A 24549-nucleotide genomic window follows, 5' to 3' on the forward strand; every position below is an offset into this window, starting at 1 on the left:
TGCCTTGTGCTGGCGCTCCCAAGGATGCTCGCTCTCACCTGGGCTGCTGGTGCTCGATTTCTGAGTCTTCAGACGCAGGTTCGTGCTCTCAATAACCAGACAGGCAGAAGCCTTAAAGGGATTGTGCCAACTTTTATTTTATTATCTTTTTTGGAAATGGGATTTGGAGAAGGGAAAGCAAGGAGATGTGCAAGGGGGAGCTGATTGTTGCAAAAGGGGATGCTTTGGATGTACACTGGCAAAGGTGTTCCTGTCTGACTGGAAATGACTGAAGCAGTAAAGCATGACAGGCAGGACGCTGCCTCGGTGGATGTGCTTGCTTTACAGGGTTTTTGGTTTTAAGGTCTACTTTGTAGGTTATTTCATGTACAAAACAAAAAAGCGTATTTTAATGTCTATATATGTATTTGTATATATATATAAGATATATACACACACACATATTTTATATCCTTACAACTCCCAGTTCCTAAAGGCTTCAAGTCTGAAGGGCCATGCGTATATATGCATTATAAAGAGAGATGCCAATCGACTGAGACAAGGCTTTCCTTACTGGCTGTGTGATAAATAAGTGGGCAAGACGTCTTTGACTGAAATCTCACATGCGTGCAGGGAGAAGGGGTCAGCCAAGCACCGAATGGCAGCCCCGCATTGCCCTGTCCCTGGCTGTTCCCTGCAAGGGTGGTGTCCGGGTGCCCGTGCTGTCCCAGGGATTTGGGGACCTCACCCCTGGGGGGCTCGGAGGGGCAGACTGAAACACAGTTGGTTCTGCTGCCCATGGGTCAGGCATTCCACATGTTGGGGCTCCTATTTCCCCATGGGGCTTCCAGTAGACTGTTTTGGTTTCTTTACCACAAAGAAGGAGGTTTGGTGGGCAAGAAGGGAAGGGGTTTGGGAGGGGAAGGACAGTCAAAATTCACCATACAATAGTTAGACAAATCTTCATAGAGGTCCATCTGCCTGCTCGCCTCTCGCTCTCGCTCTCTCTCGCTCTCTTGCTCTCTCGTGTTCACTCTCGTTCTCTGCAGGACATACGCTGTTGTAGGGCTAAAGGTCTCCTTTTGTCAGGCTAAGGTCAAGTCCCTGGTTGGCGGAGGGCAGCCCTTCATACGGGCCTGTCCACGGCGTATTGGCAAGGGCTCAGGTTGGAAGCTGCCGTCTGCACCGCTGGGTAGGTGAAGTTAGCGTGCTGCTTGGCCTTCAGTCGCAGGCTGGCCAGGCTGGAGTTGCATGTGTCCCTGTACATGTAGGGGCTGGCTGTTGAGGCGTAAGGACAGGCACTGGATGAGACAGCAGAGTTGAGGCTTGGGCTGTTCAGGTTGTTGATGTTTCCCAGGTTGTTGAGGCTGGAGGCCGGTACTCCGGTCACCGCAGAAGGGACCATGGATGAAGGCATGGTCATCGAGGCGATGGAGCTGGGTGGGGAGAACATGGGCTGGGAGGAGAGGGGACTGACATTCATGGAGTTGAAGAACGGGAAGCTCTTGGCTGAGAGCGGGCTGGTGGCAAGCCCCTTGGTGGCCCAGTTGTTGTAGGAATAGCTGGAATACATGTCATCATAAGGCTGCATCAGTCCGTTGAACTGGGCTCCAAAGCTGTTCTTGCACAGTTCAGCCTGTTGGTTCCTCTCCCGTTTCCTCCACTTTGCTCTGCGGTTTTTGAACCAGACCTGAGAGAGAGAGAGAGAGGGAGGGGATGGGAATTGCTCTGGGCTGTCCCTGGAAGAGGCCTTGCTTCAGTCTCTTTGCACAGCAAGCCAAGAGCTGTTGAAGGGCCAGGGATGGTCCCAGGGGGCTGGGAGGCTGAGTATCAGGAAAGGGTTGCAGCAAGATGTCTGGGCTGCAGGGTCATCTTCCAGTGAGAATCACCACCTGGATCAAAACCCAACCACTGCCATTTTACAACGCACAAAATAACCCACCTCACTCAACAAATGGATGCCCTTTATATGGGGAAAAGGGAGGAAATACTTGCTGTATTTCCAAGTGACCACATCCCAGGAGGAGGGGTTGGGGTTGTGTGACTTGGGAGCAAAGTATTTGGGGGATGTGACTTGAGAGCTGCTGAGTGGAGGAAACAACCTCTCTTGTTTTAACTTCACCTCTGGACCAGCTTGGGGTGGGGTGTTAGAAGTCTGTCTCCTAACAGGAAAATCTGTTCGTGTTGGAGGGACTCAAACAATATAACTTCCTAGAGCATGGAAGCTGCTGGAAGGCTATTCATGGTGCTGCTAACTCATATTTCTAGTAGCGGAGAGAAGCTCTCATTCCAGCTGGAGCCCTGCCACGCTATGCCTGTGACTGACTGCATAGTGGTTTGGGAACCCCAAAGACTGCCCTCCAGCAAGGCTAAGGCTGGGGGATGATGGCACGGCTGGGCAGCCAGCTGATGGGGCTCTGTGGGGCAGAGCCTGGGCTTTGCGTCTCCCTGTGTTATTGCAAGGTGGCACTGGCTGAAAAAGGCACCACCAGCATGGGGTATGTGTGTAGCTGGATGTGTCAAATCTCAGGTGTAGAGCCTGATGAGGTGTTTTCAAGACAGGGAAATTTTCTAGTGCCCCTAATTCCTTCCTTGGTTTGGGGACAGCTTGGTGACTTGTATCACAGCTGGCTTCCTCCCCACAAGCTCGGGCCTGGGAAGGCGGGAGGGCTGCAGTCCTACCCGGACTCGTGCCTCCGTCAGGTTGGTCCAGACTGCAATCTCCTCCCTGGTGCTCATGTCTGGGTAACGGTTTCTCTGGAAAGTGGCTTCCAGCTCCTGGAGCTGCTGGCTGGTGAAGTGCGTCCTCTGCCTCCGCTGCTTCTTCTTGAGTGAGCCGTCTTCAGGGTTGGAGTCGTCTGTCTGGTTTTGCTGGGACTTCTCGGTGTCTGTGCAAGAAACAGAAAGATGGGAGAGATCCCCTGAGTTAACTCAGGGGCTTGGATGCATTTGCAGAGCCCATCCTTGGGGCAACCAGTGCATGCTCAGTGAGGTCCCCCTCTGCTGTGGCCACCAGCAGCTCCAGCTGCACCCACAGGAGCGGTCCCGTCTCCCTCCCTCACCCTTGTGAGCTGGCATCCACCCTGCAGCAAAACCAACAGCCCCTTGATGCAGCATGGCTTGCCCTTGTTTCACTGCTGGAATGGATGTCAGCTTCCAAGTGACTGGATTTGGATTTTCCAAACTTCCACTCTCTGGTTTTCATTTGTCACAGTTAAGATGGGTGATAGTGGCAGAACTTACCCAGGCCAGCAGTTTCCTACTCTGCTTAAAACTCCCTGCCTAAGGCGCCCTGTAGAAAAACTGAACAGAAATTGCCACTTATGACACAGCAAAAGATCCAGTAGTGTTTTTGTGAAGTGATGGGAAAAGGCAAATTGCCAATGACAGCAAGTTGACGCTCTTAACTAAACCTGAGGAGCACAAACTTTTATGCTTCCTCCCTTCTTACTCTTCTACCTTCTTACTTAGGTGCACGTAATTTTACTTTTTAAAAGTAGGAAAAGGCCTCTCTTAGACCTTACCACGAAGTACTCCAGCATTTCCCTGTCCTTCTGCCCCTGCCCTCCTCCTCATTCGGAGATCCCTCTCCTAGAGCCAGCGTCTTTCATTTCATTGACCCTTAAACGAACATCTTGAAACTCTGCAGTGCTCGCACTGGTATCTAACTGAAAAGTACAGCTCAGCCTCCTCCTGGGCATCAAGCCCAGGCCTTAATGCTGAGCTTCGGGCTGCCGTGGCTGGAGGTGGGCAGCCAGATACTTCCCTGTGCCACAGCACCTCCTGGGGCTGTTGGTACTCTGCAAACAGGGGCAGAATGCAAATATAAATACCTTCCATCATCAAAAGAAAACGTCGCATTTGAGCTCTTGGGCAATCTATGGAGGACAACTACATGGAGGAAAGCTACAGCTCGTGTTTAATTCTGCTGGGAACCAAGACAAGTCGCCATAGAATAAAATTATTCCAGTGAAAACAAATAATTTGATGTTCACCTCCTCCTTCTTCTGATCTAGAAGCAAGGTGAAGCAGTTCCAACTGAAAATCAGGTTTTCAGCAGGGAGGGGATGTATTCTTTTACAGTGGGAAATACTCAGCTAAACTAAGTAGAAATTATTGCAAACAGTTACCAAACTGTTGCATCTGGGAGAAGAACCTTTAAAAAAAATCCTGGCATCACTCTGCTGAGATTCAGATTAAAAGGATTTTTTGTTTGGTTGTGTTTTTTTAAGTGGAAGGTAGCTTAAAAGGCTTCAAAGTCCAGAAAAATCCTAACATGGAAGGTGTCTTGTACAGCTCCTTAAAATGCAGGGAGGCAAGAAAACAGGAACCTGGAATACAGCTGGGCAAGGAAAAAAAAGAGTTTCTCAAGTCAGATGGATGTGCTCTGGAAAAATATGCCCCATAAAACCTAAATGGAAAAGAGAGAGCCTAAGAGAGAGGCTGAAAAGCACTTGAGCCCCAACAGAGAAAGGACTCTGCTGCAGGGCAGTGCTGTACCCAACGGCAGGTGCTTTAATGGAGCCTGGCCCTGGAGGACACTCCTGTCCCTGGAACCTGGTGCCACTACCCCGTTCCTGTGGCAGCATGTTAATTCAGAAACCTCTCCCTGCTGTTCCTGGGAAAACCCTCCTTGCACCTGCCTTCCTCCGAAGGGAGCAATGCTGGAGTCACGGAGAGCGTCTGCAGGAGAGGCACTCACTCTTCATGGAGGAAAGCCTGTGTGAGGTCAGAAAAGGTTTGTTTCTATGGGTATGCATTGCATTGACTGAAGCAATGTGGGTTCCTCACAGGCTCCCCACCGGCCGCCTCCGCTTCTGTGGCACGTTTAATGCTATCCACCAGCAGGAAACCTAATGCAAGGAGAGCAAGCTGGCTATTGCTCACAACAGCAGGGTGCAAGCTGGTTCTGCTGAGCAGGAAGGTGCTGTCTCCCGTTCCCAGTACCAGGACCAGCTCCTGTTTCCATCCAGGGTGTACCCACAAGAGAACTTTCCCAGTGCACTCTTGAAACAGATGAAGCCATAGGACCTGAAAAGTGGAACGGTAGGAGCTGGCTGTGGTCTTGTGGTACTCTCCTCCTTCCCATGAGCATCTTCATGTGGGGATCCCATGTTCAGCAGAACTCTTGGAAGCATGCTCTAATGTGAATCTTTTTTATAGTTGTTTTTATGAAGGAGATAAATCTGATTTCTCTAGCTCAGAGCTCTAAGCCAGTGTTGGAAGAGGGAGATTCCCGCATTATCCAACTCTAAAACAGATTAAAAGGGGAGTGATGCCACCACATCTGAGCTAGTTATTAGGGATGGCTCAGTACAGATGAAGGGACAACATTTGGTTGGTTTGTTCATCTGCTAAGTCTGGGTTAATTAAGAGCCTGATGCATACAGGGGATATGTTCCACAGGAGCTCCTGACAAATGCCAATTTCCAAAGGGGCTGCTGCGAAGCCAGAGGCTGTGCCCTAATCAGGAGCACCTCCTCAGGACTGCCCTTCTTCACGCAGGAAGAAACTGTACCGAGAGGGAAGGAGAATGGAGCGAAGGTACCACTGGCTTACGGGCTGCATCTGGGTGGAAGAGCTCACCAAGTATCTTGCTTTGGTATTAATCTTCTCCATACCTTCTGGTGTAGAACTTTCCATAAATCTTGTGAAGTCCAAGGAGATGTAGAAATCCTGACTTTGAGCCTGGAAAAATCTCTGCAGCTACACATTCCTCTTACTGTCCTCTCCGTTTACGTATGTGCTACCTGTGGCTCTTCCTGAGCATTGCTTATAGGGATTGTCATGTCCATTTCTGCTTCTTCTCTAGGCAGGGGAAAAGTGCCTTCTGTAAATGGTGCAGAGCTTGGGCATTGCAGTGGGGACCAAAAGTGTGGCAATACAAGGAAACAAGGGACCCCGCAGGAAGGACGGACCCTGTGGGTGCCCGGAATCCATGCTAAGGAGCAGAATACAGGGAGATGCAGGGCAGTTCCTCACCTCCTCCCTCCTCATCCTTGCTCTCCCCCTGACCTGTGCTGCCTGATGAAACCTAACAGAAGGCAGTGTCACAACGCACGCCACACCATCAGAGGACACTCGGGATCTCCAAGAGCTGGGCCCAGACAAGAAACGTTTGTGCTCCCTTCCTCAGGATCTCTTACTCTGCGGATGAAGGAAGCAGAGCCAAGAAGGAGTAGGGAGGCTGCTCTCTTGAGAAGAGGCAAGAAGTGCCAGAAGCGCAGCCCTGCCCCGTCCCGGGCAGCCCTCGGTGGCACGCTCTGCTCTGCCTGACACTGGTGACGTGTGGCTGCCATCAGCCTCTCTAGTGCGAATGCACAAGCTGCCAGCCTCTGCGTGCAGGTAGCGCTGGCAAACACCCACCTCCCAGAACCATTTTATTTCTAGACCATTTAAGACAGCGGGGAGTGATGTAGCCAGGCACCCAGCATTTATTGTCAACCCAAAATAGGTTGTGGAATATATCTCGTGCACGTTCGCCCACTCAATGAAATGACTGCAGTCATAGCTGGAATTAGCTGCTCACGCCTAATGGAAAAAAAGTCAGCTCCTAAATTGGCAGTTCTGCGGCGTGCCAGGGTGGGCTTGATCGGGAAGGCCGCTTGAATGGAGACGACTGCCGTACATCCAAAGCAGCTGACGAGGAGCCACTGAGCTTGGGGATGTGCCCAACTAAGGTACGCATGCAGTGGGGAATTCGGCGGGTGGATTCTCTGACCATAGTTATCCCAGCGTAACTCCCTTCACGATATTTACTCTGGGGAATTTTAATCTGCATCATTATGCTTATTAGCTTTGCACGCGGGTGAGCCTGGAGGCTTTACGCGGGAAGCAGCAGGCTGTCCCTGGCCCTCGCCTCCCCTTGCACTGGCACTGGCAGGGGCAGCTTTGCATTGTCCTGCTACATCCAGAGCAACATGGGATGGAGCGGTCACAGGACGGATGGAAAATCCAGGGGAAGCCACAGCATTTGGTAGCTGATTTCTGAGCAGGTGTGAATGGTGATGTTTCTTCTTCAGAGCCTGATAAAGAATGCAGTAGGCCTGGGGTTTGTTCAGCCTTTGTGAACGGTCAGAGGCACCTCCTTGGGACAGGAGCAGCCCACTGTGGACCCTTGCACCAAGGCACACATGACCAGGCTTTTTCAGTTAAAGCAGGGGCAAGACAGTATTTCTCTTCCTTCTTATCGCCTGAATCTGGGAAGTTCAGCCCAAGGTTAACCCATAGCACGGGAAGTCTCAACCTAAGCAATTTAAGCAGTTAAAAAAAAAAAAGGGCAGTTTATAGCTAGGTTAGTCTTCTGTGCCTTGGATGAGATTTCCCACATTGTGGGGAGAGCTCTCCCGCCCTCGGGACCAGTTTTAGGCAAATACAATAAAATCTTGGTTGGGCAGTGACCCAGCTTGCCTGGCTCCTGCCTGCCATGGGCTGTGCACTCTGCCAGCTGGGATTGCAGTGCTCTCGCATTGCCGATCGGTGTCATTGCAATGTCACACCCCTATGCCGGGATGGTGCTTTCCCTGGGGTTTGTCATTGCGAACCCCATTGCCGGGATGGTGCTCTGGCCCTCCCGATGGCTGTCATTGCAATACACACCCCTATGCCTTCCCCCGCTTGCTGGGATGGCCATGCCACCGCAGCACTGTGCTGGCTCACCATACAAGAGGAAGCTCAGCATGTCCCTGGGAGCACCGCAGCCGGCTCCTGCAAGCCACTGGCCACCCGGATCCACCCACAAGGATGGGTCGGGGCCTCTCTTGCATCTTAAGCCTTGCACTCACCGCTGTGGTCCTGCCCTTTGCAGCTGTGCTCGTGTTGAGGGGTTCCAGAGTCTGAGAGAGACAAGGCTGGGCTGCGAGCCTCCGCATCTGCCAGCAGGTTGAAATCCATGGGGCAGGGATGGGTGGCAGAGGAGGAGGAATCTGAAAAAGAAGCAGGCACAGGGTGATTAGGGAGATGAATATGTGTGCGTGACCTGTCCCCATCCCCTCCGGCAGGGACTTGCCAATCCTTGAGGAAAGGTCTAGGAAAAGCAAAGGATCCTTGTGTGATCCTTGGACTCCTTTGAGTTTCCTGGCTGGAAAATGGACATGCCAGGCTTTCTGCTGAGCTTCCCTATAAATCAGAGATCATCTAGTGACACTTCTATTTGCAGCCTTCAGAGAAAGGGCCTCCACTTTATAGGTGACATTCAGACTGAAATAGCAACGCTGGGAGCATGCTGTGTAACGGAGATCTGAGGAAGTGGTTCCGGGCCAGCCAAGGGCTGTTAGCACCTTCCCCAGACATCCCACCTCTCCCATCCTCCCTGCTCAGCTTCCCTCCTCTTTCTCCCTTGCTTCTCCACAAACCAGTCAAGCCCAAGTAAAGCTGCCCAGAGAGCACTAACGCAGATGTACACGCGCACATCCCAAAAGAAAAGCGCTCCTGTGCATGGCACTGATAGGAAGGCACATCTGCCTGCACAGCCGCTGCCTCGACCAGGGACCTGGGGCAGTGCAAGTGGACTCCTCTGGGGTACATAAGGACCTCTGGAGCCTAAATTAACACAGGAATCGCATTATACACCCTTGGGTGCCTGGGAATGAGTGATGCTGGCTGCAGCACCAGCTTGCTTCCAGCCTTAGGTCATCCTGGCTGAAGGCTCCCTGTGTCCCCTCAAGGGACTGTGCCTGTGAGCCACCTCCCCTGGCTGAAAGCATCCCAGCTGGGAAGCTAGCGGTGCTGCTCCCCGCAACTGCAGGCACTGCTGGGACTCCTCTCCACCTCTTTCCACACCCCTCTGTCCCAGGATCAATTATTCTCATCATGTTCTTCCTCAGGGCCCCCGCGCCCTCCACCTATATTGCCCAGAAGAGCTCAGCTGAGAGCACCACTTTGTTCTGAACCACACTGGACGCTCATGAAGAGGCAGGCATGAAGCAGTAAGTGCTACAAGCCCAGCCACATCACCTTGGAAAGGTGAGCTGGCCCTCTGTTAGCCCTTAATCTGAGTTTTGGATCATAACCCTGCTGTATGCAGGACGATGCATTGCCACCAATGCAGGGGTAATGGTTTCTGAAGGCTGGACCGCTTTGAGGGGATCACAGCAGCTCCTGAAACTCTGGTCACCCCAGCTAATACCTCACCTTCCCAGCCAGGGAGCCTCTCACTCTAAAACATAACAGCAGCTGATGCACCGTGCCGGGATATGAGACCCCCAGGTTTAGGGGTGTTTGGACCAGGCGTTTGGGACTTCCAAACTGCAGGTGGAGGTCAGTTGTGAAGACCGGATTCTAGCTGGTGAAGGATTGCCCGGCCCCTCAAATCCATGCGTGTCAGGGAGGGAGCCTGCTGAAGGCAGTATTTCATCTGGACTGCGCTAGCGTTTAGACATGTAAACAAGAGATTAATCAGATAGCTGTTGCACCTCCTTTGGAGGTGGATGACAGTGACTAAGAATGTATTTTCAGAGCTGTCTAAAACCTCCTGTCAATTTGAGCAGGGCTGCTGCCAGGGCCCTTGGCAAGGCTGACCCCCATACCTGCAGCGTGCTTCCCAGGCCGTGGTGAGAGGGCAGGGAGCCATTTCTAATGGTTATCTGCCTGGTTTTTGCAGCACATCTTGCTTATAAAACCCCCAGCAGTTTCCCTCGCTCTCCCCTTTGCTTGACCTCCATCCCCAGCCTTTCCTGGGCGCTGACAAATTTGCCTCGACACCGGGCTCAATCAGCGCTCTCCAAAAGCAGCATCTAATGAAGGGACCTGGTGCCGGTTTCCCAGACCTTTGCCTTGCTCCAGGCTTCTCTTCTCCTGTGGGAGAGAAGTGGCAGGGGCTCCATCTTTGCTGTGAGGCTGGTTTCCATTTCCACCTCACAGCGAGCCTGACCTTTGATGTCCGCCGGCTGTGTGAGCTCCTGGCAGCAGCAGGGCACAGCCCTGTTGCTTTTTGCCATGTGTACGTACACGAAGTGATGTGACAGGGGCTGTGTTTTCTTTAATACCTTTGCATGGAGTAGGGGGAGTCCATCTGCTGCTGATATTGCCATGGCTTTTAGCATTACTCTTGGAATTATGCAGAAACGCGCAGTGAATTAATTCCATGGATTAAGTCTTGATTAAGATGTGTGTCACTTTGCTGTCTCAGAATTTATTAAGAGCCCTTCTTGAGGCGGCGGCAGATGGAATTTCTGCCCAATGTTTGTAGATGATAATTTCCCCTCTTCTACAGCCATTTGCATATCATTGCATCTGTCAAGCACAATTTCCTCTCTTCTAGGGCTTGACTCTGTACTGGACCAGATTTAAGGAGGAATTCAGACTCCTGCCTTGCTGTAACTGAAGGACAGTGTCCTCCTGCACAGGGTTCTGTTTGCTTTGAGACTCTTTTTGCACATCTTGCATTGCTTTTGTCTGTGCAAACTAGAGCAGAGATGGGAAAACCAGGGGGGGAGTATTTTACACCTAGTTCCATAGGTGTGAATGACAACACAAGGTATAAGGCTCAGGGCAACCCAGTCCCGGTATTGAAAATTCATGCCCCATCCTGAACCACACCAGTGCAGTGGTTACAAGGTTGATCCAAGCCATTGGGCACAATGCAGCATGCTTGGCCTGCCTCAGAGATGCAGTGGGCACCTAGATTAAGACTGGGTTTAAAGTACGGCCCATATTCAAGTTGAAACTGGGACTTGCAGCTCAGAACAAGTTTGCTTTTTGAACTGAATTTAAAACTAGGAGGATTTCGGAGAGGAGATTTTGTATGTATATATGTAATTACATACCTATTGCATGTGCCCTACGTGGTGGCATCAAGGAAGGCCTTCTCGGCTCACTGTGAGCAGGTCACAGAGAAGCAAAAGCAAAGGGAGAGGGGGATCTGCTCAGCACGGTTATGAAGGACCTCAGGAAAAGTCTGATGCGGACAGCACGTGAGCTCTGTACCAATGTATTTACCCAAAGGCAACCCCATGCCACCGACACAAAAGGCTGTAGGTATTATTCTAGATTATACAGCCCTTTCGGATTTAATTAAAGGAGCTTTCTTCCACATTGGCTCGATCTCGCTGTAGGCAGAGACATTAAGAAAGCCAACGCTAAACCTTCATGGCATTTCTACTAAGTTGTTTGCCTGGTCTCAGGGAGTTACTGAAATTGGCACCTCAAAAACGTCTTTAGACAAAATCAAATTTATCATCTCCATCTGAGTCTTCACCTCACTTTCTTTTAACATAAAAGAACAGTTTCTTTAGGGACAGCTCCTGTAGCAACATGCAGCCAGGCTTGCTCAGAGGTTTCAGTTTTGTAAAACTAGCCCTGGCTCCTAGCCTGCTCCGGCACCTGTAACTCCTTCCACCGACATGTAATTGCTCCCAAGGTAAAGGTTCCCAAATCTGTAACAAACACGCCTTTTCTTCCAGTGCATGTGCATGTACACTCCACCCACGTGCATCCTCTCCCTGGCTCCATGTGACAGTGCTGGCAACCGCCTCCGCAGGTCCCTCCAGCCAGATGGGGAGCTGCTGTCCCTGCCCCACGGGCATGGCAGAGGGCAGGGGGAAGAGAGTGGCTCTGGCTCTAGGCTTTTTCTCCTTTCAAATTCACCCCCTTTCTATTTCTGCATCAGTGCCGGGCTGCCCAAGCCAGGGCCATGGGGGCAGAAGGAGGAGGAGGGCACTTCTATATGAGGAGGGCAACCTTGTTTACCCAAAAAGAGCAAGCGAGGGTCCCCGTGACCTCTCTCCTGGTTCTCAGTAACATGCTGCTCCATCACCTGGGAGCAAAGATGCCTTTGCTTGTTTTTTTTGGAGGGGTGGGAAGGAAACATAAAGGCTGACTGAGAGCCAAGTAAGGCTAATTATAGTGGTGGCTTTTGTGATGTGGATGTTGCCTGCTGAGAGCTGCCTTCAGATTGACGAGTGCGTGCTGCTCAACTCCCTGCGCTACTGTCAGGGAGCAGGCTACCTGCTGAACCTGCTTCGGCAGGTTGATCTGGAGGGGAAAAGCTGTCTCTTGGGTTGTTTTGATGTTATTTGGCTTCTCGTGGGCATGCAGGGGTGCTTCAGCAGGGACCTGATACTTGGGATCCCTAGGCAGCAGCACAGGGACCACTGGTAGCCTGTGGGCAGGGAGGAAGCGCAGCCGGGCTCCCTCCACCAGATTGGCACGGTCCCGCAGACCTGTGAGCTTCCCCTACCGCCTGTGCCTCCAGCCAGGCTGTGGTAGCTGCAGCCTCTGCTTGGGATTGCTGATCTCCACAAAGGGTTCACGGTTATCCCTCAGGCTGAAAGGTGCTCCGCAATCAGTTGGGGGGGGGGTGTCTTTTCTTTCTTCCATCCCCTGAGGTGAAGGTATGATGTTACACTAGATGTCTTAGGGTCAGAGCTGTCTCCTCCTGCTCCATCAATCCCAGAACTCAAACTGCTGGGAGTAACTAGATTCCTGACGGAGTCTGGCCAACTGCTTCACTCCTCTCATGCTCACATTCCCTGTGTGTTGGCTTACTTTTAGCAGAGGTAAACATGTGGGACTCTATTTAACTGTACATTTTCAGGAAGATGATCTGCCTCTGTACTTTGGTCCCCAGGAGGGGCTGAGCTAAGTTGGAGCAGCCTCTGTCTCTTCCTCTGCCCCATGTCAAAGGGGAAGGGGCTGAGGCTGCGCCTGTCCCCTCCTGGAAGAGCATTTTGTTCTCCAGATACATGCATTTGTTCAGGGGAAGGTGCCATCAGAGTGCCTGCAGGCTAGGATTTCAAGTGCCACAGCATGCACAGCACATGAATCGCACAGCAACCCGAGAGCCAGGCTCTCTTCACCAGCTCATACGAGTGCTGCCTACGTGGGGCTCTTTCCCTGCAGCCAGAAAGCAAAAAGGATGGAACGCAAGACAAGAGTTAATCTTTGTTTCCTCAAGACTATAGAAATACAACTATGGGGAGACCAGGGTCACCCACTGCTAAACATCTCAGTGTAGCTTTAAGTCTCTAATCTTAATGGAATTGCAGCAGGAACCAAGAGCGACCATTAATCACTGGAAGATAAACAGCAGCAGCCAACCGGTGACCCACAGCACAGAGCCATTATGGGACAGGAGAGCGAGCTGCCTGCCTCCAAAAACTTCAGGCTGTGCACAGCCCCAGGCTGGCTGAGCAGCGCTTTCGGGCGCACACTCAGAAATGGATCATCGACCTCCAGCAAGCGCTGAGTCACAGGTTATAATAAACTTTATTTCTCAATTTAGTCCTTGCAGTTGGGCACTAACCCCTGAGCTCCAGCTCTGGATGGTTTCGTAGCGGTGTGTGCTGCTTTGAAGCCTGGAACATGGTTTGGAGTTTTTTTCCTCCCATCAGTAAGAATTGCCAAAGCTCCCTGAAGCGCTTGGTATCTTATTGCTGTCAGAGCAAGTTGCTGGGGTTGGCTGGCAGAGCCCCGCACACGGCGTGGGCTGCACGAGCATCGCCAGCAGCGCGCGGTGCCACACTAACCGCAGCAGCCTGGGCCCTTGCTGCCGGGCTTCCTGCCCGCAGCTGGCGGCACGGGCTGGCTTTCTGAGGAGGGTGTCCAGGCTGTTTCCACTCTCTTCTCTTTTTGTGCACGGCTCCACAGAGAAGTTCCCAATAACGTGAGGCAGGGAGAGGATGGGGGAGATAAGGCAATGTCGCTGACTTGGCTTATGATGTAGGTAAAACCACTCAGCTGTTCTGGGACTCCATCCTTCATCTCAGAAATGATGTTAATGAGCCTATCTGAGCTGGTAGAGGCAATGAAGCAAAATTCCTTTAAGTGCTTCCAGATCCTCAGATAAGAGGTGCTAGGGAAATGCCCAGCCTTGCTGGACACTGCCTAATGCATTCCCTGGGGGCTGGCAGCAGCCTGCAAGGTGAGAGCAAGCCGCTTGCTTCCTCCGCTTCGGCAGGAGCCTCCAGCTGCAGCAGAGGGTGACCGCTGAACCCTCTGCTCTGGGCAGCAGAGGGTTAATAAATTGCCTGTATTCTGGAGGATTATCACAATGGAAACACCCCAAGGATTGACAGCTCCATACCCATGTCAGCAGCAAAAAAAGCCCACAATGGAATGTGTCCCGTTCGCTTATTTGATGGGCTGCATGGTGCCCCAGCGCCGGGGAAGCGCCCTGCTGTAATCGTGCCCTGTACATAACACATTGTCCTCCCTGACGGGTGTGTCTGCGGCCCCCAGACCTGACCGGTGCAGACCCTGCTGAGCTAAAGCATGGGGGTCTGCAGAGACAGGGCGACACACTTGGGCTTGGCTTAAATTAAGCTATTTGCGTTAGTATCTTTGGACCCCAGTGCTGCCCTTAGCCTCCCTGGTTGGTTTTTGAAGTGGCGCCCACACTTTGGAAACGAAGAGCTAATCCTAATGCAGAAGGAAAGTCCTGCCAGACTTTCTGCAAAGGTGGTTTTTTTTCCTAAACTAAATGTTCATGCTTCTTGCACTCTTGTAAGCATTGCACGGCAGGTCTTGCCATGTCCAGCTGGGTTTCTGGTACCCCTTGAATGCACTGTCTCGGTGGGGCTTTCGGCACCTTGGCTCCATCAGCCAGGACTGGGATTTTCTTTCTGACAGGCTATGCAGTTATATTAATAAAGCTGTGCTTTGTTATGGCTTATTTTGTTTGTTAGGCATCTGGAACAAGATAAATCAGCAAAGGCTCAGCACTGCCCAAATGAATTGTGATCGCACAAAGTTGCTGGTGTGGTGAGGCTCCACGAGGAGTGCTGGGAGTGTGACCAAGGGGGAAGAAAAGTCCTTCGGAGAAATTAATCCCTTTGCTTTGGGGAAGGGAGAAAAGAGACTGATTTCCGTAAGAAGCTCGGCCTGGGAGAATCTCACAACCGAAACAAAAGACCCACTAAGGCAGAGCACCGGTGCTTGCCTGGCCCAGATGTACTGATGCCATTCATCCCTGCCTGCCCTTGCCCACTCCTGCAGCCCTGGCAGGCTGGCTCCAAAGTGACTCGTGTCAGCGCTGCAGGATCTGCCTGCATCTGCACAGGAGAAATAGCTGCACAGCCCCAGCATATGAGGGACTGTGATCTCCCCTTGCACCCATAAGCTTAGCAGAAGCGGAGCCGGGAGCGAGACAAGACAGTTGCAAGCTCGGATCCGGGGCAGGAGTGAGAGGCACAGGCAGCCTGCCTGCAGCCTGGGAGCTGGGCACGCGCTGCTCGCACAGCAGCAATGGGCAGCAGGGGCTGGCATCAGCAGATCGGTATGTGTTGCTGTATTTATTTGGGCGATTGTATGAATTTGACTAATTATTCCGGCAGTCAAAGGAAACTGGCCCGATTCCCGTGGGGGCTGCGCTCACAGCAGCATGGCAGGGTCATTTCTGTATCTCTGCGGCCGTAAAGTTGGCCCATTTTAGGGAGGCTCAGATAGCGAGATCAAGGACTGGAGCTCTATGACTCCAGCTGCTGTCAGGAGTTTTGTATGCAGATGGAGGGCAGCAGATGACTCAGATGTTACCGAAGATGTAAATGATTCTCACAATTAGTAAACAAGCTCAAGAAAGCCCCTAATCAAGTGGGTGATGCAGGGGGTTGAAGGTCAGGAAGGATCCCGCCATGCCGTCAGCATGTCACACCCTTACGGCTGGCCGACCTCGGCGCACTGTAGAGCTGCCCGCATCCGCCATCCATGAGTGCTTCTGCTAGAAATCCTTTCTGGAGAAGTTCGACTTGATCGTAAACATTTGTTCTGTGACAAAACTTGGCAAAACCGGCAGCTAGAAAGCAGCTTTTTGGGGTGGGGGGGTGCTGGATCATTGTTTTAAAACAACCTGGCGGAGCCCAGAGGGTTGCAGGGCTGCAAAGGGAAAAGTAGCGACTGGTAAGGGTGCCGTGAGGGCCCCACCAGCTGCCATGGCCAACGAGAGCCATGGCTTGTTGTTTGTTAAGGCAACAAGAGCCCAGAAGCGGCTGGCTCGCTCCGAGGGATGTGTTGTCTCACAGTGCAAACCCGCAGTGCCGGAGGGAGCTGATGTCTGCTGCGCCTGGCTGTAAGGTTTCCTGATGATTTGTCTTTTTTTTTTCACCCCCCAAGCAATTTATATCTAAATTTTTTTTTAAAGCTCTTTGGCAGGAAAACCCTTGCAGGATGCAGGCTGTCGTGAATAAAACAAGCGGATGATCTCAGCCCGCAGTATCCCTCCCTTCTTCCTCGGGATACTGTGGCCAGTAGTGCTGGGGCAGGGGGAGGGTGGGTCTGGGAGGGATGCTGGAGCTCACTCCCCCACCTATTCCGCCTTTATGGACCTTGCAACATGCCCTGAAGGTCAGCCTGTTTACCCAGACGTTGTTTGAAGGGGGACGAGGGAGGCGATCAGCCCTCCCCACTGCAAACACTGCTGGGTCCGATCCTGCAGCGTTTTGCAAGTGGCCTGTGCCGGCAGGATCAGGCCCACAGACCACCTGGTTTTCGTTCCGTGTGCCCGCAGCGAACGGTCAAATTGTGCGTGTTGGGGGCAACGAGGAGGAACGGCGGTGGGCGAGCAGGGAGGGCTGGCAGCCCTCCACCCCCACAGCCTCTCGCCCAGGTGCCCCGCTCAGGGCTGTGGCAAACCGTCCCACGTCCCTAAATTCGGGGACACAACAGACATCACAAGCAGCAGGGCAAGAGGTTTGAATTTCAGGGTCCTGAAATGCACTGTGCTGCCTAAGGACTGCGTACAAAGTCTGTCTCTTTTTTTTTTTTTTCTTTCCCCTAAATCCTTAGTTTTTCCATCTGCTAGAGGCGGCATCCCATGCCGAGCCTTGGGAGGTAGGCAGTTTGGGTGGGTAGGAAAGCAAGCTGCAGAGCCCTAATTACTCATCCAGTCTGGCCCTCGGGCAATCCCATCAAAGCGGTTCAGAGAGAAAAGGGACCGGGCAGAGGGAAGTGAGCTGTCTAAAAACACTGCTGCCTGGGTCGCACCACCTCCCTTCAACTGCCCGGCCAGCCTGCCTGGGATGGGGACCCTGCACCCAGAAATACCTCTGCCTCCCCCAGCCCCCTGTGACAGCCTGCCAGCAAACCCCACCTGCAGCTCCAGGGCAGCGGGAACAGCCTCCCCTGCCTCCCACCGTGGCCTGGGACTAGGGGCATATCTGAGCTCAAGCACTGGGTTTTTTAAACATCATTATAAAAACCCACCTGACACAAATTAAACTGCAAAACCCTTTTAAATGGGACACAAAAGCACGTATTGTCACTTTGGAATTTTTCCCTGCTTAGGTATGGATCCATACCCAGACTGACCTTTATGGCTTAATTAATTTAGCTTAAAGATTTAGATATTTTTTTTTTTTGTCATCCTGGTACATCCCAGTCCTCTAGAAAGTCTTACTTACTTGATTTTGGAGGAAAACTTCCATGAATTTACTTTAAAAAATAACCTCGCAATAAATGCATACAAAAAAAAAGCAACCAATCCCAACTTGTAGAACTGGAAGTTGGGATATTGTGGCACCAAAAATAAAACTGATGGAACAAAAAGGGAATTTCATGTGGTTTTCATTGTCAAGTCTAAGCTCAGAAACAAACAGGAAATAAAAATGGCTAAAACAAAAGAGATTTCTTTTAAAGTGTGTTTAAATCTAAGTGGGGAGCTGCTTTATTTGGGATGGATTCTCTGTTTATTTGTTTTTCAGAAAGAGGAGTAAATAAAAATGTCCACACACAGACAGGTCAACTTGATTTACAGTTAAATCCTCATGCTTCTCGCTGGTCATTTATAATAAGCTTTTTTAAGAAAATTAGACTTGCATAAATGGCAGCATTGGAAGGGGGAGCAAAGGTGATAAGGGGGGGACGCTTCTGCTTGAAATGAGGTTGGGGGGAAGAAGGAACAAGGAGGGAAAAAGAGGTGAAAGTAACTGCAAACTCTCCAGTCATTTGTTTTATTTCATCTTTGTACTTTTTTAGTTTTTGCAGGCAACTGCAGGCGCTGAGCCTTCCAGCCCATGCCATCCCACTGAAGCTCCCCAAGCAGCAAATAAATGCATTTATTTAATAAGAGTAGTCTGCAGGATCAGGGCTATGTGAAACAGAGCGGCATACATGCTATATCCTGCAGACAGAAGTGTTTCTTAGGCTCTCAAATTTAGGATTGTGGAACTTGTTTGATAGGGGTTTACAAAGAGGTGCCTCAATCACAGTAGCTCCGATGGTGATTTTGAGGGGTTAATTTAATGCAGACAGGACCCAGCTCCCCACATCAGCTGAGATCCCCAGCAGCTACAGCCCCATTAATGCATGTCTGAACACTTTGAACAGTTAAAAAATCAGACAGACAAAATTAATAGCAGCTTCTGCAAATTCAGCTCTGGTTTCCCTCCTCTTTTGCACTAGTTAACAGGGTGTAAATGTTTATTTTCTGGTGGAACGGCGGTTTGGGAGATAGCAAAGAGCATCAGATTGAGGGTCAAGGGACAGAGGTTGTATTTCTGGCTCAGATTAGATAATTCTGCCAGAGCTCAGTTTCTCCTCTGCAGAACAGGGATATTTCCCTTCGTACTAAAGCATCCAGAGATCTGCCTAGGGAAAGGCTAGGTAGCTGCTGAGGAGAGACATCATAAGGTGCAGCTCTTCAGAAATGAGGGCTCTGAGGTTGAACTTGTACCCTGCAAATCAGCAGGAAATTTCCTGTTCAGTGTGCGGAGGATTGGCCCTCTTCCCGAACCTGCTGGGCAATACTCTGACACCAGTGGGGAGGGAAGAGGGGGACCTCCCTCGCTTGCTCCCCATCTCTTTTTAAAGCCTAATAATAACAGAAACGTTTCTCAGCTTCTGCCCAGCTAGATCTCCTAGTTCCTTCCTGAAAATAACTTTTACTATTTAATTGTTGTAGAAAAACAGCAGCTCCATCACTAACCTCCCACAGGAATTTGCGGCTCTGGCCAGGCTGCCGTACCTGTCCTCCTCCAGGGTCGGAAGGAGAGGAGGATTTCGAGCAAATCCTTTCCCATAGAAGCAACTCCCTCTGTGCTGAGTCCGGCCCCGGTCCCTTATGCTGCCGAGCCTCCAGAACAGCCTGTGGACTCCCTTAAATGCCCCAAGGAAGCCCAGAACTAATAACCAGCTTCATTCAATTCCCAGTCACATTATTATCCAATCTGCCAGAGGCATTAATATTCAGAGGTGAGGCGGGAGGAGGGCAGGGGTGCTGGCAAGGGGGAGCGGCACACAAAGGGGAGGAAGGGAAGCGCGGCGGGCTGGCCTCAGAAATCCTCTTTCTCCAGCCGTCTGAAACCCCAGCCCATTTCAGCTGGGTGTTGACAAGAGAGGGTTTTTCCTACGGCCTCAGCACTTACTTCGATGCCAGTTGGTGGAGGCTGTCCCCCTGCCAACAGCAAATGCCCGGGCTTGGCACAGCCCGATGCCCATGGCCCCGGCGGCCCACAGCAAGAGGGAGAGCTTTGCCCCCTCTGCCATCAGGCTCTAAGTAAATAACAATCTCCCATTTTCAAACAGCCGGATAATCACTGAGCCTGCTTGGAGACGCCACAGCCTCCTGTTTCTGACCCCCCCTCCCTCCACGGCCCCGCAGCCTCATCCCGCCGCCTTCCCGACACAGGGCACACAGCATGAAGCCACTGGTTCTCCCCATCTGGGACTTCGTTCCCAGCCCAGGTACCTCCTCTGTCCCCACAGCCGGGGCACATATGCAAGGTCACGAGACAGACCTCATGTCCCCGGCTCATCTCATCTTCCTTTTGGAGCAGTCTCCTAGATCGGGTTTCTGGCTTTTTCTTTTTGGCAGTCTCCAAAGTCAGCCTCACCTCTCAATCTCAAGGTTTTGGGTAGCATCTGACGGAAAGAGAAGATGCCACTCTTTTTTGCCAACTCTCCGTAGGGTACATTAACCAATACTTTTGCAATCCAGTCAAAATTTGCCGATCTATTAATTGCCTGAATTAAGCCCTTATAGAAATGTAATAGGCGAGGCTTGCAACGGTTTCTCTGCCAGAGAGATACTGGTTTTTAAAGCAGTGCCGTGGACAGGAGACAAGTCAGGAATATAGGTGGGCTTTCACAGGGGGAGCCTGGGCTGCAGGTCACGCAAACCCAGTAACACCAGTAACAACAGGAAAAATACCACACTCGCTCAGACCCCTCTCCAGGCTGTCGGGGAAAGACATCTCCCTGTAAGGAGTACTGGGCATGATGTGACCGTTTGCTAATTTAAAAAAAAAAAAAAATCAAACCCTGCTCTGCTTCTGCAGGCATTTGTGGAGACTGAAAACAGCTACCATGCTCTGCTGGTCCCTCAGGAGCCAGCAGGCAGCTCTTTGTCCCTCACAGCAAGGCACCATGGAAGCCTGCACAAACACCCATCCCTCTAGCTCACCGACAGGCCGAGGGGCTGGGAGGGAGTGCGAAGAGCCACGGAGACCCTGATCCTATCTCCAAAAAGGTGGCCCTTTCCCTGCCTTTGGAAGGTGGGACAAGAACAGGAGTGACACTCCTGAAAGGCACCTTCCTGAGCTGTTGCTTTTAGCATCTCACAAAATTGCAGAGGGGGTAGAGCCATTCATCCCCAGCATCCTCCAGGCCACAGGCCAGGTGTGGAGGACGCACAAGCTTGTCTGGGGGATGCCAAATTCCCGTCTTTGCCTTCAGCACTAGTCTCCACTTAGAAAGTGCACAGATCATGGGCCCATCGGTCGGGAGGCTGCCTCCCTCTAAGGCGGGGGGGGCAGGTGAGGGACTGGTTTTGATTCCTGCACGCCAGCTCGAAGCATCAGCCGGGTACGGTGGCGGGGGGCTCACACCCGGGCTCTGCCGGGCCTCGGGCTCCTGCAGCAGCGTGCCCCTCTGCGGCTGCCCGTGCGGAGCCGAGCTCTGCATCTCATAACCCGCCGGGCCGGGTGGGAAAGGTGTGCGGAGCCCCCGGAGCTCCGGCCGGGGGACTGCTGCTCCGGGCTGCCCAGCCCCGGCGGGGAGGGCGGGCGGGCGGCACCGACCCCCGCCAGCGCCTCTGCAGGGCCCTGGCGCTGCTGGGGGGGCAGAGCCGGCTCCCCCCCAGCCGTCCCCTCAGCTGTCCAGCCGCGGGGCGCCGGGCGAGGGGCCGACAGGTGTGCCCCGCTCGGCGGCACCGGGCCCGCCGCCCCCCGGGGCCCCGCCGCCCCCCCGGGGCCACTCCAGCAGCTGCGGCGGAGAGCGGGCGTCGGCCCCCGCCTCGGCCGCCCTCCCCCGCCAGAGCCGCGACAAAGCCGTCCCTCTCCTCCGCTCCGAGGAGGACGACGGGGGAAGGGACAAGGGGGTGCCGCGCTGGCGGGCTAGCCCTTACCCCGGGGCCGCACTCGTTGAGCGGGGAATAGCCGGGGGAGCGGCCGGTACCGGGCTCCATCGGGCGCCCGCTGCGGTCGGCCGGGCTTCCCGGGCACCCGGCGGGACGGACGGACTCCGGTCTGCACCGAGCCCCCGGCGCCGGGGAGACGGCGGAGCCCGTGCAAGCGCCCGGCGGTCCGACAGCCGGCTCTGCCCGCAGCCTCCCGGCGCCGGGGGGCCGCGCTCCGCCGGGGCAGCTCGGAGCTCCCGGCGGAGCCGCCGCGGGAGTCGGCGCTCCCCCCCGCTCCTTCCCCTGCAGCCCGGCCAGGTCTGTTATTCCCGGTCGGGCCCCCGGGAGCCCCGGCCGCCAGCGGCGTCCCGGGGCAGGTTCGCCCCGTCCGCGGGGGCCGGCTCGCCCTCTCCCCGGCGCTGCAGGGAGATCGGCTCTGCTGTAAACAGGACCCAGCCCGTTACATAAATATAATTTATCCAACTGTCCAAAAGCCGTCGGGCTGCCTTCCTTTTCCCCGGCGGCGTCTCCCCGCCTCTGCTCCCCGCGCCCTTCTCCCCCGGACCCTGCAGACAGCTGAGCCGCAGCGCGCAGCGCCGTTATTTACAGCGAGCCCCGGCTAATTTAAACAGCCCCTGCCCCGCTCGCCCGAGTGGAAAATGACTAAGTTTAGCAACGGCGAGAGGCTCCGGCAGCGCTTGCCGGGAGGGGCCCGCGGCGGCCCCGAGGGGGCGGCCGGGGCTGCGGCACCCCGGCGGCGGCGGGCAGGGGGCCACCGGGCCCTGCAAGGGCAGAGCGCGGGAGGCGCCGCGCCCCGCCGCCGGGCGGGCAGCGGTCGCGGCAGCGCTGGGGGGGCAGCTCCGCCGCACACGGCCCCGGGACCCCTTCTCGGTGGCACGGCAGGGCTCGATCCGCCCGCTCTCCCCCTGCCCCTGGCTGCCGCCCCTTGCCCGGCGGGAGGCGGCGGAAAGCGGGCCCCGGGCGGGAGCGGGGCTGCCCCCGCGCTGCCGGGCAGAGCGCCCCGAGCCGCCCCGCCGGGGATGCTCTTACCCTGCGCCGGCGTTGGACGGGCTGCGGCCGGCCGGCGCCGCACGCCCGGGCTGGCACCGAGGGGCTCACGGGGAAAGAAGGGGAGAACCCCGCCCGGGAGGCCGGGGACGGAGGGGCACTTACAGCGGCTCCAGATGCGGGCTCGGCTGGGCGGCCTTAATCCTGCGAGAGGGGCGAAGCTGGCCCCCGCCCCGCGGCCCGGGCTGCTCTGCCACTGTCAGAAAGTAAATCCCCACGGCTCCCCGGGCACTCTGCGCCTCGCTGCCGGCCCGCGGCTCACGGGGAGGGCGGAGGCGGAGGGCGCCGGCCGACTGCCTCCCATTCACCCTGGCCATTCACTTTATGGCGGGCGGCCGGCGCCCCCCGCCAGCTGCACCGGGCGCCCCGCTCCCGCCCGCCCCATTCCAGCTGCGCGCCCGCCGCCGCCCGCCCCGTCCAGCACCGCCCGCCCCGGCCCCGCCCCGCGCCCCGCCCAGCGCTCCCACCGCCCAATCGCCCCGCGCCTCATTTACATCCCGCCGCACCCCGGCCCCCGGGCTCGCCGCGGAGGGCGGCAGGCCCCGCCCCCGCCGCGCTGGCCCCGCCCCCGTCCCGCCGCTGCGGGGCCGCCGCCTCGGCCGCGCCGGAGCAGGGTGAGCGGCGGGGCGGCGGGCGGGGGGCGTTTCCCGGGCGCTGGGCTCCCTGCTCTGCCAGGGGGTGTCTCTGTGTGTGTATATATATGTACACTTAGGTATTGTTGTTATCGCTGCCGTTACCGTTGCCTGCGTGCGTTGTTCGCTGCTTGGCGATCCGGTAGCCTGGAGCCCGTGCTGGGCACCCGTTCCGCTCAGTACCGGCGCGGCGAGCCTGTTCGGGCTTTACGGTTAGAGCCACCAGCCGGGCAGAGTTTTCTGGGGGGAGCCAAGTCCGTAGTCGGCTGCTGGAAGCGTTCCCCTGCCCGATGGAGCAGCAGTTACAGGGGATGCTAATTGCAGGCTAATTACGGCACGCACTGTTCCGGCTCTCGGCCGTACCGAGAAGCGCTCCTCTGGCAATACCGTGCCGCTTTTCCCGGGACACGGGGGCCGCAGGCTATGCGGGAAACACCGCGCTCCCGCCCGCTGACGGCTCTCTGGGAACCCACATGCTTCTTGTAGTTTTGGCTCCAGCCTGGCTCCTGCCGAAGTTCATGGCAAAATCCTGGTGCAGTGGTGCAGGGTGCGACCCCTCCCTGAAATGTCCCCAAATGCTCGTCCCCGCGACAGCAAGCCTTGGACGTGTTTGCACACACATTGCACTCCAAGCGGACACGTCCCCTCTCTCCCAGTGCTCACAGGGAGAGGTTTGCAGCAGTCGGGCTTAGCCTCTCCCTCCTGCCCTGGGATGCCTGAGCCCAGGGGAGAGGTTTATCCCTGCCAGGCTCTTACGGAGCTGGATGCGTGATTCTATGGGCTGATTTTCTTGAGGTCATTTCCATGTCAACCGGCTTGCCGATTTATGATGCCAAAGGTCACCCTCAAGCTCTTCCACTGACATGTTTTAGAGATTAGGAAATAATGTTGTGAGAATAGGAGTGAATTTTAACCCTGGGTGATTTATGAGCCATATTTAGGGAGCCTGCTAAATGCATAACGTGGCATATAGATATGTATGGGAAGACGAATGCACATGAAGCAGCACAGGATATAAAGAGAGGTTAAGTGGACCCAGGCATTATGGATTACTGTTCAAAAACACACACAAACATGTTAATTCAGTAGAAATGTGGAGAGTTTAAAAGGAGTCACAATGTTGACATGCTTATAAGAAATTACCGTGTTTTTTTAATGGTAGTAATCTGGAGTTTGTGTTTGCCTTACTGCTTTTTTGCCTGCCAAAAATGCCAGCAAGCTAGAGCACATCTTTTTCCAGATTTTAATCCATCCGGGCATAGGCTTGTCTCCATCAAGAGAAGCAGACACAGTATAGCAGCACTAGCACTTTCCACGGGGCAGTCTGTCTCTATCACCACATGCCGCAGGGAAGCTGAAAACCCTGCTCAAGGTCTGCAGCAATGAAGGCACCGTATTTTGAATTGCCTCCCTCTCCCTCCAAACCTTTCACCATCAGTAACCCACAGAAAATACAGTTAGTACTTACACTTTCAAGTAATAATGAAACAAAGGTATTTTTAGCTATTTCCCTTGGGCAATTGGAAATATGAACTGGCGCTATGTCACAAGCTTGCTCCCTGTGGAGCGCAGTATGAAGACTGCTGGATTAGACCATCCAGGGAC

General features: G+C 54.1%; 1 protein-coding gene across 1 annotated transcript; it reads right to left on the reverse strand.

Moving 5' to 3' along the window:
* Window positions 1-904: 904 nt before the first annotated feature.
* Window positions 905-22655, reverse strand: PITX3 (paired like homeodomain 3). Its single transcript, XM_072870505.1, has 4 exons — window positions 22418-22655; window positions 7764-7904; window positions 2662-2867; window positions 905-1669 (listed from the first exon to the last, which is right to left on the reverse strand). Exons 2-4 carry the CDS (start codon window positions 7870-7872, stop codon window positions 1106-1108), a joined length of 879 nt encoding a protein of 292 aa, XP_072726606.1. The 5' UTR covers window positions 7873-7904; window positions 22418-22655; the 3' UTR covers window positions 905-1105.
* Window positions 22656-24549: the final 1894 nt, after the last annotated feature.

Source organism: Ciconia boyciana, chromosome 8, assembly GCF_034638445.1.
Source record: "Ciconia boyciana chromosome 8, ASM3463844v1, whole genome shotgun sequence".
NCBI classification, from domain to species: Eukaryota; Metazoa; Chordata; class Aves; order Ciconiiformes; family Ciconiidae; genus Ciconia; species Ciconia boyciana.

What these genes read in the sequence shown, in the direction of transcription:
- PITX3 (XM_072870505.1), bottom strand. Translation starts at nt 7,872, where the DNA reads ATGGATTTCAACCTGCTGGCAGATGCGGAGGCTCGCAGCCCAGCCTTG. An exon ending in CAAAGGGCAGGACCACAGCG is followed by an intron (nt 2,868 to 7,763) that starts GTGAGTGCAAGG and finishes TTTCTTGCACAG; the next exon opens with ACACCGAGAAGTCCCAGCAA. An exon ending in TGACGGAGGCACGAGTCCGG is followed by an intron (nt 1,670 to 2,661) that starts GTAGGACTGCAG and finishes TCTCTCTCTCAG; the next exon opens with GTCTGGTTCAAAAACCGCAG.